The sequence below is a fragment of the Drosophila busckii genome, chromosome X (assembly GCF_011750605.1).
Source record: "Drosophila busckii strain San Diego stock center, stock number 13000-0081.31 chromosome X, ASM1175060v1, whole genome shotgun sequence".
Lineage (NCBI taxonomy): Eukaryota > Metazoa > Arthropoda > Insecta > Diptera > Drosophilidae > Drosophila > Drosophila busckii.
In genome coordinates, this window is record NC_046608.1 from 13,708,945 (window position 1) to 13,721,154 (window position 12,210).

The 12,210-nt window shown below is 38.1% G+C and overlaps 1 protein-coding gene across 1 annotated transcript; it reads left to right on the forward strand.

Moving 5' to 3' along the window:
* The first annotated feature begins 7,992 nt into the window (after positions 1–7,992).
* LOC108606879 (trichohyalin) lies at positions 7,993–10,058 on the forward strand. Its single transcript, XM_017997403.1, has 2 exons — positions 7,993–9,771; positions 9,837–10,058. Exons 1-2 carry the CDS (start codon positions 8,135–8,137, stop codon positions 9,886–9,888), a joined length of 1,689 nt encoding a protein of 562 aa, XP_017852892.1. The 5' UTR covers positions 7,993–8,134; the 3' UTR covers positions 9,889–10,058.
* Positions 10,059–12,210: the final 2,152 nt, after the last annotated feature.

The window sequence follows — 12,210 nt, forward strand, 5'->3', positions numbered from 1 at the left end:
TGTAAACGCTAGTATTTAATAATTGAAGGTAAACACATGTTGTCTTGTGCCATACTATTTAACTGTTTTGGAAAAATATCTTAATAATATTAATTAAAATATGTATGTCTGTCTGTTAAGGCTGAGCCTTGCCATTCCAAACTCCAGTCAAGGCCTCATTGCGCTCAAATCTCAAGCCCCTATACAACTCGAACTCGAAATTATATTAATGTGCAACTTTTAAAATAAGCAACAATAATACGATATGTGTATTTTGTACAAACAATTGCATTGAGTTTGGGGCAAACAATAATATATAGTCATTGGCATAGACGACTATAGTGTTCCAATTAGTTTTAAATATTTATTTACATACATGTATGTATGGAATGTATTGTAGCGAACTGCATACACTTCGGAATCAAAGTTAAAGTACTTCAAGTCCAAATGTCAAATTAATAAGTTTTGTGACAAAAATAAAATTTGAAAACGAATAGACTAAAAGACTTTTTTTTTCAAGTTGATATAAACGGCAGAAGCAGCGTCAGCAATAACTAAAATTGAAAGAGGAAAGCAGAAGTCAGCAACTGTGAATGCTTTGAGAGAGCAGCGCTGCTCGCGTCGTACGTTCGTCTGCTTACGCTCGCGCTTGACTGAAAGAGAGCGGCGCGTCGCTCTGCTTGCTGCTAAAAGAGAGCGCAGCGTTCGCGTTCGACGTGGGTGAGCTTTGGATTGGCCAATGAATGAGAGCTAAACTGGCGTTATCTTAACATCAACACAATTTAAGACGAATTGTGCTCAAAGCATTGGAAATGTATTTAAATCACTAAAGACAATTATTTATTTGTAGCACAGCCTGATAAAAATGTGCCTAATTTATTGTAGATTATTATAATTTAATAATCAATAAAATGCACATTTAATGATGAAGTCAATTCGATAGACTTATAAATGGCAACACCATTTGTACCTTATTCTAAAAGTAGTTGTGTTATTATTATTTTATGTTACCAAAAGTGCAGTCGATGCGATATACAGCGATGTGTGCATATGTAGTAAGCATTGTATACTTAATTATATATAAGTTACTGCTTCCCGTCAAGTGCATGGTCAGCGGATCTCACGACCATTGTGGAAACATTTTTTTGCCCGCGACATTCCATGCCGAACATGATCCGCTACAGTTTTAGGAACTCGGGCGACGCTACATCTAAGAATTCTTTCTACTTAGCTTTTTAGTCTGATTTGATCATCGAACGAAAACAGTACTCAATAAATAACTGGTGTTTTAAATTATTTTTTAAATTTTTTAACAGCACAATTTAAAGACTATAGTTCAATATATATATATATATATATATATATATATATATAAATAGTGTAAACGTATGACTTTCGGACACGTATATTTTTCTAATTGTTGCAAACAATAACAACCAACATAATTTGTGCAAATAAACATATATACATACATATATAAAACACAAACCGATAAATAAAAACCAACCAGCGCAGCAAACAAAATGAAAAATAATAAAAACAACATTAATGAAACCAGCAGCAGCTTCCACAGCAGCAACCACAGCAGCATATTTTTAATTAATACTAAAAATAATAACAAGCATGTGAGTAGAGTGTTCAGTTAAAAAAATTAATAGAAATCATAAATAAAATAAATTAAATATAGTTTAAATTTAAAAAAAAAAAATAGAAATTTATAAATTGTTTTCATTAAATAAAATTGTTAAAAATTTTACTCATTTTAATTACAAATCATCTTTAAAATTTTGTGTTGTTGTTTTTAAAAATGAGGCAATAAAATGAGTGACAGAACTAAAAGAATTAGTGTGTGATATATATAAAATTTCTAAGGAACTAATTAAATCTTAGAGCAGACTAAATCGCGAGAAAAGTGCGGGTCCGATAAAAAATAATAAGGAAAGTAATTATTGAAAAAGGACTGCACCACAATTAAAAAATATAAAAAAATCTGAAATAAATGAATGAAAGAATAAACAATCGGATAAATAACTTAGGAGTTATTTCAATATAGACAGCGGGTAGCGCTTGCTGACGCTCCATACAAATGTCTCTGCCGACGCAGTCGGCGGCGTCGCTGCTAACGCTACAGAGAAAACAGAGACACTTGGGCTGTTTTATGTGCATGTGTTTGTGAGTGCATGAGTGCAGCACTGCTCTAGTCAAGGTGTATATAAAAGTTGGTGTAGTATGTTTAATAATATATATAGTGTAGTATAATTATCATTATAATGAAAGGGGGTTAGAATGTTCAAGTCTTAACTTAAAGCCGAGAGCCTTATGCATATATTTTTTGTTAAATGTATATCTATCGCAGAGCGTTATGCATATATATATTAAGCACGGTCAATGCATGGAAATGCTGACTTGGCTTTAATTGCACCTGCTAAAGGTTCCTGTTACATTTGCACTTGAAATGCGTCGATCTAAGGGCTGTCGACAAAGTATCGTGGTCTTAATAATATTTATGCAGCAACAAAGTGTTGTTGTTTAATAAAGTACACTGCGTACAGTGTGTTCTCAATATGTGTGCAAGCTACACTATAAAAATATAATATGAAAACATATTTGTATTAATAAAAATTTTGTATGTACTTACAAAAATTTTTTCGTTTATATAATTATTTATTAATTATTATTTGGTGGCTGATCAGGCCTGAAATATAAATATATTCTATGCTCGAGATTAATCAACAGGTAAGTATCAGGGACACGAGATGCACTCACTAGACATGGGTGAGGCCGCATACGCGCGAGGGGGGAAGGGTTGTTATGTTGTTTATCTGTTTCTGAGTTTATGATCACTTGTCTATTATTTAATTCGATTAGTTTGGACTCTGGTTTTAATTTTTTGTGATCATTTGTTGTTTTTATTTGATACGAGTGAGCTGTTGTATGTTGAGCTTTATTCATTTTATTTACTTCGACGTAAGATGGTCAAGTTCTTCTTGCTGAGTCGCATGTATTTACCTGTGACTCCTTTTTTCCTGACCTTTTTGTTGTGCCCAGCATTCATATCCATTGTAACATTGTGTCAAGAGGCTGAATATCTTTTGAATTGCCTAATGACTGTTCATACAATGTTTTATTATTTATGTCCAATTTATTGCGAATGATCGCAATTAAGATTGAATCCCATGTTGAGATGTCAATCCCTAATCCTTTTAACGAAGCTAAGGATTCAATAGTTGTTATATACAACTCCTTTAATGACTTGGTATCGTCATTTACAGTTTGTTGTTATAGAAAGCGGCTCCGAACTGTATCGGCCACTTCCCTGGGATTATTGTACGTATCATTCAATATTTCCCATGCATTAATGTAATTTTCGGCTCTCATGTCGATATGCTGAATCAATCTTTCAGCCTCGCCGGTTACTGTAATTTTTAGGTAACACATTTTTTGCACTGTAGGCATTTTTGTTTCATGAACCATACATGAGAACAGATCATAAAATTGACTCCATTCAAGGATGTCACCATCAAGCCTTGGAATGTTGATTCGTGGTAAATTTATGTCTGTTTTGGATTCATTGCAGCTCTTTGCTTGCAATGCCAACTGCACTTTTCTTTTCAAGGTAAGGTAGGCTTCAATGTCATAGCCTCCTTCGCTTGGATTGTTGTATTCTTCATGAATATGGAAGTGCAGCTCTTGCGTATCTAGCGCTAATTTTCCGCTAACTTCATTGAGATCATTAATATTTCTTTATTAATGACTCCATCATTGGCCTTTGTGCCGTTCTGTCAGAGTGCTGCCAATTTTCGGCCTGCATCGACAATTAATTGCTGACCATCAGAAGGTTTTCTTTCGGGCTTCTTGCTATGAGATTGTTCCTGTGTATCTGCATTGCTCTTAAAGAACCTACTTGTATTTTGCATAGGATTTCTTTTAGGTCTTTGGCAGATGCCAGATAGTCATCATTGCCGTTAGCTCCGACAACCTTCATTATTTGGTTGTCGTTTTCTTCAAAACGGTCCCATGCATTGACATCTTCGTTTTGAAGTATGAGCCTTTTGCTTTTCTCTCATCAGAATCTTTCTTAAAGTTTCTGATTATTTTTGGGATTTCCTCATCAATCTCATGTTGAACATCCATTGTTATCATCTTATTTGTTATTATTGACCCGTTGGAAGTCATTTATTACGCTACGCTTCTGCTCGCAGCAATAAATTGGTCAAAATATTAACAGACTTTGGATTTATGCGAAAGGGTTCTTTATATATTGATGTTTGTCGCCTGGTTGACAACTTCAAGGCTCTGTTTGAGCCGTCGGGGTCACCAAAATGTTTTTCCTGTTTGAAAAGTTAGCATCCACTACATAAACTGGCTACTTAATCATCGTCGCAACTGGTACTTGGAATCAGAGGGTATCCTTCGGTGCGCACTATTGAAGACTAAAGATCCTGTAATAGCTTCTGCTGGGTGCGATGCTAGGAATTGAGAACACAGTTGTTTATTGGTTAGTAAAGGTTAGATGCCAACTCAATTCTGAATGATATGTAGGTAAATATATGTAGGTAAATGTATGCACATAGGTCAAACGTGGGAGACATGCTGAATCGGCTATAAGGCGGGCACTGTTATCAAATGAGATCGGATTTCGTCTGGCACAAATCATTAGGCCACGCTGCAACATTGTTGTTGCTTTATGTACTATTATTATTATTATTATTAATTGTGCTTATGCATTATGTGCATATATACAAATTATTTAAACGAGCGACTGCTCTTGCTTATTGGTCAAATTGGACTAAAAGCTAAGTACATTTAATTCTTAAAAGTAGCCTAGCCACAGTCCCCAAAACCGTTGGCACGGTTAACGGATCAACTTGTTCGTGGCCTGTGCACTGTGGCCGTGGGAACGCCAGGCCATTATGTTGAGCCTTGGGCTTGATATAGTAGGGGCTGTTGCCTTGTTGTGAGCTGTCTATATTCTGTTGACGTTGCTCATTTCGTTGAGCTCCATCTTCCAGACTTTTTGCAGAGTTATTTGCAAATTGGAAGCGTTCATGGTTTGACGCGGCTGTTTGAGCCAAAGTTCAAGTTGCTGTTTTTGGTCTTTGGGTCGTGCCGAGAAATGTATATCGCGAACATTTTATACCCTGTGTGTGCGGCTTTCCGCCAAGACACATATGTCTCGTGTTTTCCTTCAAAGTCGGAGATTGACTTCATTATATCAAGGGACATTCGGCATCTTTAAAAATTTCAATCTCTTCTTCTAATTTTGATGATTGAGTGCAGCATTAACGTGCAGTCTCAATTAGTTTTAAATTGTCGTCATCAATATTAATTTTGATTATAATTTTTACCACCAGTTATTCACTCGACTATGTAGCAGTGCTTTGCTCTGCTCTTAGGTTATTTAATTCATTAGAAATTTGCTCAATATCGGATGCTAATCTTCTAATTTACTGACACTCATAAGATTGCCTGAATTATTCTTGTAAAAACGAGAACACAAATATCAAAGATCGATTTTCAAATACCTTTTTTGTATGTAAGAATTATTCAAACTTATTTATTTGTATTAAAAAAATATTTAAAACGAGCACTCTACTCACACGGTTTGTTTTTATTTCTAAAATTAACTGTTGTATTTAAATTGTGCTGTTACTTGTGCAGCAATTTAAAATTAATTTTTAGTGATAATATTTAAACACTTACGGATCTTACGATTTTTTTGGGGGTGCCAGTTATTAATTGAGACTAAATCAGACTAAAAGCTAAGTACAAGTAGCCGAGCCACAGTACCTAAACCTGTTGACACGGCAAGCGGATCATGTTGCCCATAGAAAGTCGCTGCAACGATGTTGCCCAACGGCATATCCAGAATGGCCGTAGGAATGCTGAATGCTTGACCGGATGCGTTAACTTACGTTAACTTATATATTGTAAGTATATTAATTCTCCTGAACTGTCCTGTAACAATAACAATACGTTATATAACTATATGAAGCTGCTATTGCTCACTCAACACTCAGTTATTACGAAAAGGTAATTGAAATTATATATAATTTACCTTATATTGAAGCTGCGCAGTTTCATGTTAATTTGTTACTCAAATCTATTTATTACGCACATGCTTTGTATCTCATGTTACTCAACTTTGTTGCAGCGAAAAGCAATTAGTTGGAAAAATTCAAACATTAATTAGTGCTGTAAACTAAAACTTTTGGATCCATGTGCGCGCTCAGTGCAAATATAATGTAATTTTCATGCGCTTTGACATTTTAATTCGTACAGTTGGAATAGGAAAAAGGAAGCATGGCAGACCCCACAGAGTGTATATATATGTATATTTTTGATTAGACAAGACAAACTGTGATTGAGCCCTGTCCGTCCATCTGTATGAGCAATAAGATTTCGGAGAGTGTACAAGGTAGAGCTGCCAAATTTTATATCTAGGTCCTCTTAATGGAAGCAGTACACTTTTATTTTATTTCTCACACATTTCTACCGATTTAAGTCTAATTTACATATCCGATTTTCTTTTTAAATTTAAATAAATTCAGCACCGCTTACCACTACTCCGAGGGTTAAAGTAAAAATGCATATTTACTATTTTGTTTGCTCAATACTTGAATAAGTTAACTTTTTATTTGCAATTTACGAGTATAGGTATGCATAGGTATGTGTATTGCATAGGTATGTGTATTGCTTAGAATACATATTTATGTTTTGCATAGATGCGTCCCATGGCAGGACACATGTTGCATGTTTTTGTTTTTTGTTTATAATATCATATGTGCTTCTTGTATCGTTTATATAGCATTGGCATACGTTTGATAACTTTGCTAAGTATGTTAAGTATATATATATTGTGTGTGCATAAACAAATTAGTTATTTAGTTAGATGTTGGTTAGTTTAGTTAGTTTCTCAAACAGTTGACAATACGTTCCCAAACAACAGCAACATTTAACTACGGCATTTGACCGTTATGATTATTATGATGCAGAGTATATAGTTTATATAACAATAGTTTATAACGTAGACCTCAGTTAACTGGCGGGCTTCACAAAAAAAAAGAAAAAAAAACACGACCTATTGGCTACAACCGTAACTGTACTGAATGTCTAACGTTTAGCTTGTGGTTAAATTATGTAATGCATTGTACTTTAATCCAAATTGTAGAATATAACATTTGTTTGCTAGTAGGGTAGTCATCATTGCTTAGTACGCGTAGTTTTGTAAACGGAGCAGCTCTAAGAAAAAGATTCAGCTTAAGATTGATATGGTGAAAGAAAGTTAGACTTACTTTAGGGCTTTTCAGCCCAGACGGGCCGCTCCGGCAAGGCTCGAGGCCTGACTGCCTGCTTGGAGCCTCGATTGAAGTTAAACTGGCAGCAGTGTTGGCTTCAAGTACTGCCTTTTATAGCGCCCAGCGACTGCTGTTGGAGCGCATTTGGCGCGGGCCGTGCTCAATTTTACGCCTAGCTGAGCATCAGGACATCAATCCTTATTCATTTATTTCAGCGGTCTGTCCGTTACGCTGCCTCAACATATTGCTCATTGCACTTTAATTTGATTTTGATTGAAGCGCGCTTATCGCACTTGTGCACTCGAGCCTGAGTCGGGACTACGCTGCCGGGCTCCGTTTGCTTCTGACGTCACTCACAGACCTTAGCAGATGGCTAAATAAGTGGGTTACATGTGTTGCCACTTGCCACATTGATTGCTTTTAAGCCTGCAACGCACATAATGAAAAGCAACGTGAAGCTTAAAACTGTCATTGCAACAATGACGTCATGCCGTCATTTATTTTGTTATTGAATTTCATTGATAAAATATAAATAAATGGAATAACTTTAATGCGGGCTTCAATTTGCACACTTGGCTGAAGTTGTGGCGTCTGCGCCAACGCAAAGTGCAGTGGTGCACATGTGCGATAAGCGAAATTAAATCAATCAAAAAAGGAAATTGAAATCCATTCAATACGCCGTGAAAAATCGTTAGCGTGGGCGTCCGCAATACTAAGCTCAGGCTAAGACCCTCAGCAATCAGTATAAAAGCAAGACAAAGTGTCTAGCACCCTCATTCAAGTTCTACAGCTTGCGGCACCAACGACTAACCGTAAGCGTACAAACTATCTCTGCTACAAGTATCAATCCCACGAATATGGAACGGAATCCTCGCTGGCTAACACTTAGCATTCTTTTGCTATTCGCCCAACTGGCTCGCTTGGAATCAGTGTATGACCAGTCCTGCCGTCCAGGGGACTCAGGATGCCCGGCAGACCGGGGGCATCGTATGATGGAAGATCGTGGCGCTGCTTTGGAGGAATACGATGAGCATTTGGTCTATAGACAGGTTAGCGAGCCAAAGGACGTTCGTCGCCGCGAGCAAATTCCGGAGGATGAACGTGCTGTCCGACGAGTAGATGAGCGACGAAATGAGCTGTCTCGACGTGAAGAAGATGCGTCTCGTCGACAAGTTCGAGAAGATCGCAGCGACTCACGAAACGTTGAAATCTTACGACGTCAAGAGCAACGCGAAATGTTCCGTCAAGAAGAACGTGAAGGAGAGCAACGTGAAATGTCCCGCCGAGAAGAGTTGAGTCGTGAAGACCGTTTGGAAATGGAAGCCCGAGAGCAACGAGTTACGTCTCGCAGTCAAGAACGAGAAAATCGGGATGCCTCTTTGGAGAAGCGTATGGCAGCACGAGAGCACCGAGTAACCTTACAAAGGCAAGAAATAGAAGGTCGCGAAGACCCCTGGGAAAACCGCATGGAAGCACGAGAGCAACGAGTTACGTCTCGCAGGCAAGAGCGAGAGCAGCGAGTTACATCGCGAAGGGGAGAAAACCGAGAACGTCATGAAAACCGTATGGAAAGCCGCAGAGAAGACCATAAAGACCGTGTGGAAAATAGAAGAGACATGTCGCAAGGTGAGGAGCGCCGGCAGGAACGTGAAACTCGTGACGATCAAGAGCAGCGAGTAGAAAGGCGTGTAAGCCGCGAAGTTGTTCGACGAGAAGAGCGCGATGAGTCACGCAACGAACGGATGCGTGAAGCTCGCGAGGAAAATCAAACACGACGTGAGCAGCATCAGATGAGACGTGACGAGCGTGATATCTCTCGTAGACAATTTGAAGATAATCGTATTGAAGAACTGGAAAGTCGCATTGATATGCGCCTGAATCGTGAGAACATGCGTCGTAGCGAGGAGCGTGATAGTCTCCGACGAGAGCGAGCTGTGGATGAGCGAAGGGATAATCGGGACAGCATGGTACGTGACGAAATTTCTCGCAGGGAAGCAGTACGTGAAGTACGAAATATTGAGCGCAGACAAGAGCAAGATCGCAATGAGCAGCGAGAGGAGCTGCGTCGTATGGATGAGCGAGTAAATATGCGACGAGAGGTGCAAGTTCCTCGTGAAGATCGCGCACAGCCCGAAGAACGTAGATCTGAGCGACTGAACAGGCGAGCCGAAGAGTCCAGGCGGAACGAAGTGCGACGTGAGAATCGCCGAGAGCAGAGCGACATCACACGAAGAGACGAGCGTGAGGAGCGCGAAGAGCGTGCGGAAAGATTGGACGACCGCCAAAACATGCCAAGAAGAGAAGCTTCCAGACGGTATGCAGAGCGTAATGAGAGAGAAAATGAAGCACTCGAACGCCGCTGGTCCCCAATCACCATGCCGATGAAACCAAGCACTGAGTACGGCAAGCAAGGTCTGTTCCTTGCTGGCCAGGCACTGTTGCTGCTCTTTCTGTACTCCAAGATGGGCAATAACTCAAAGGGAGCAAACATATGGTAAGTTTAAGCATAAAGTAGTCTTTCCATGTGGATATATTTGAATATTGTTGTCGCTTCCATAGCAGCAGCATTGGCGAGCGTATTCAGAGCTTCTTGCATCCCGTTGAATGTTAAGGCGCTGAATGGATGAAGCAAAGCAAAGCTGTTGACCTGAACTGCAATGAAAGTACCTAACGCGTGAATCCAGATGATGTCTGTAAATGTAAATGTAAATTTAAATGCATTGTAAACTTTAATCCAAATCAAATATTATACCAAACGCAAATATAAGCAACACTTTATTGAACATGTACATAACCGCACAGTTGTACCATAATCAATTTTCATTAGGCAAGCGAAATTTCTTGTTGACTCGCACAACACACAACTTGTGACCCAGGCTCTCTATCTTTGTGTCTCTGTATCCTGGCCACATTCCTGCTTAACAAACTCTGGTTTTATTGTTGCTGCTGCTGCTGCTATTCTTGTTGATGTCTGTGTTTTGTGTCCTGCTCAACAATTGTCCACTTGGCATCTTAGAGCATATGCTCTGGCCACTATCCAATGCATACAACAAACAATCATTCATTCATACATATTTGCAAGCAAAGCCCCGCAGAGCAGTGGGACGTGTCACAAAGCTCAGCTGGAAAATTATTATTGCGATTTTCTAACTCGCTTGCCTTGCATATCCATATGTCCCTTTTGTCTGCCTTTGCAACTGTGTTTGTCCTCAGTCTGTATCGTTGCTGATAAATTTCGCACATATTTGATGCTGGCTGGGCGGGTGTTTGGGGTCTATACATTTTTTGCTGTTTCAAAGGATTTACCCCTGGGGAGGGTCTGTTGCTGGCCAACAGCCCGTCAAGCAGCTAGTAAGCCATCCTTAATCAGTGGCAACCAACACAAATTTTACACAATTTTCTTCTATTGGGGATTATTTTGCATGCTAAATCATTGTGTTTGTGTGTGCTTGAAAGTGCGGTCGACTTATGGTCAACATACACACCCACCCACCCACACATACACACACACCTACAAAATGCTGCGTGCTTTTTCAGCTGCTGCTTCTGCTGCTTAGTGGTTGCATGCAAAATGTTGCAAAATGTTGTTGTACCAAGCACAGTGGCAGAATACTATTTATGTCCAAGACTACAAAATGTCTTACAACTCTTAGATGTTTTCTTTGCAAGTGACATTATTGCGAATTTCTGAAATTATCAAATGAAATCACTAGTGCCTGCAGAACTTCGAGTGATAATTTCGTAGATTGGATTGTGGTAATCTAAGTGAAATTCAATTTGATTGATTTTTAATAGACTTAAGTACAATTTGAGATATAACTCTTTCAGACTATTTAAAGTATTCATAGTATTTATATTTCAAGCTACAGAGTTCTATTATTCCTTAAGTTCCATTATTCTTTTGAAATATTCGTCTGTTTAATTGGTACTAAAAGTTTTCATTTGATTTATAGAATATGTATTTTAAAAGTTGCAAAATGTGGCAACCTTTTCACCAAAAGGTCTTCCACTGTGGCATAAGTAAACATGTATTAGTGATGAGTGCACAGATGCACATACAAACAGGACATGCTCTAATAGCCTAGCTGCCTCTCTTTCAGACAGCTGCACTGCTGTTGAGTGCACTCTTACCCTGTAGGCATACAAAACTGTTATTAGTAAACGTCAAGTAGACTTCATTTACTGGCTGAAATATTATTGAATGTATCAGTGCAGTGGTGCCAACAAAAGTGGAATATTCAAGTTGCAGAGCAAATTTGTTTAGGTAAAGCAATAAATCTAAAGGTGCGTTTACGTTGAGTTATTAAAATAAATCAATATGCTGATTGACTAAATGTTGTTTTAAAAGCCTGAGCTTCAGCTTGAGTGTGTTTTCAATATACAACTCTAAATTTGTGTTTATGTTATAAGTATAAGTAAATGTTTATTAGTTAAATGCTCTTTAAAAGCTTAGGTCGGCTTTAAATATGTTCGATTTTTGCACTGCAAAGCAAACTTAAGCCGATTAGCAATTGTTTAAAATCAAATAAGCAAACAAGCACACATATGCAGGTGGCTAAATTATGATAGAAAATATGCTTTTGTCTAATCTACTAGGGAGATTCGCCATTCCCCAGTTCTGTTTTCAAAAGAGGATTTGTCTATTCAAAGTTTATATATTGGGGTTTCCACAGAATTTCACATCAAGCCACAAGACACCCAAAATCAGCTTTGGTTTGGTTAAATGAGAAATAATTGCCTTAAAACCATAAATTACCGTAACTAAATATTCTTTTTCTACTCTACAGAGATCTAAGACTAAAGTATATGCAGATTACTGTGGCACCCCTGTTAAAAATAATTCGCCTTAGATAGGAAAATAAAAAATTTAATTTAATATTCGGTTCGTTGTGATTAAAATTTTATATTTTACACCAACTATAAGTATTTAAAT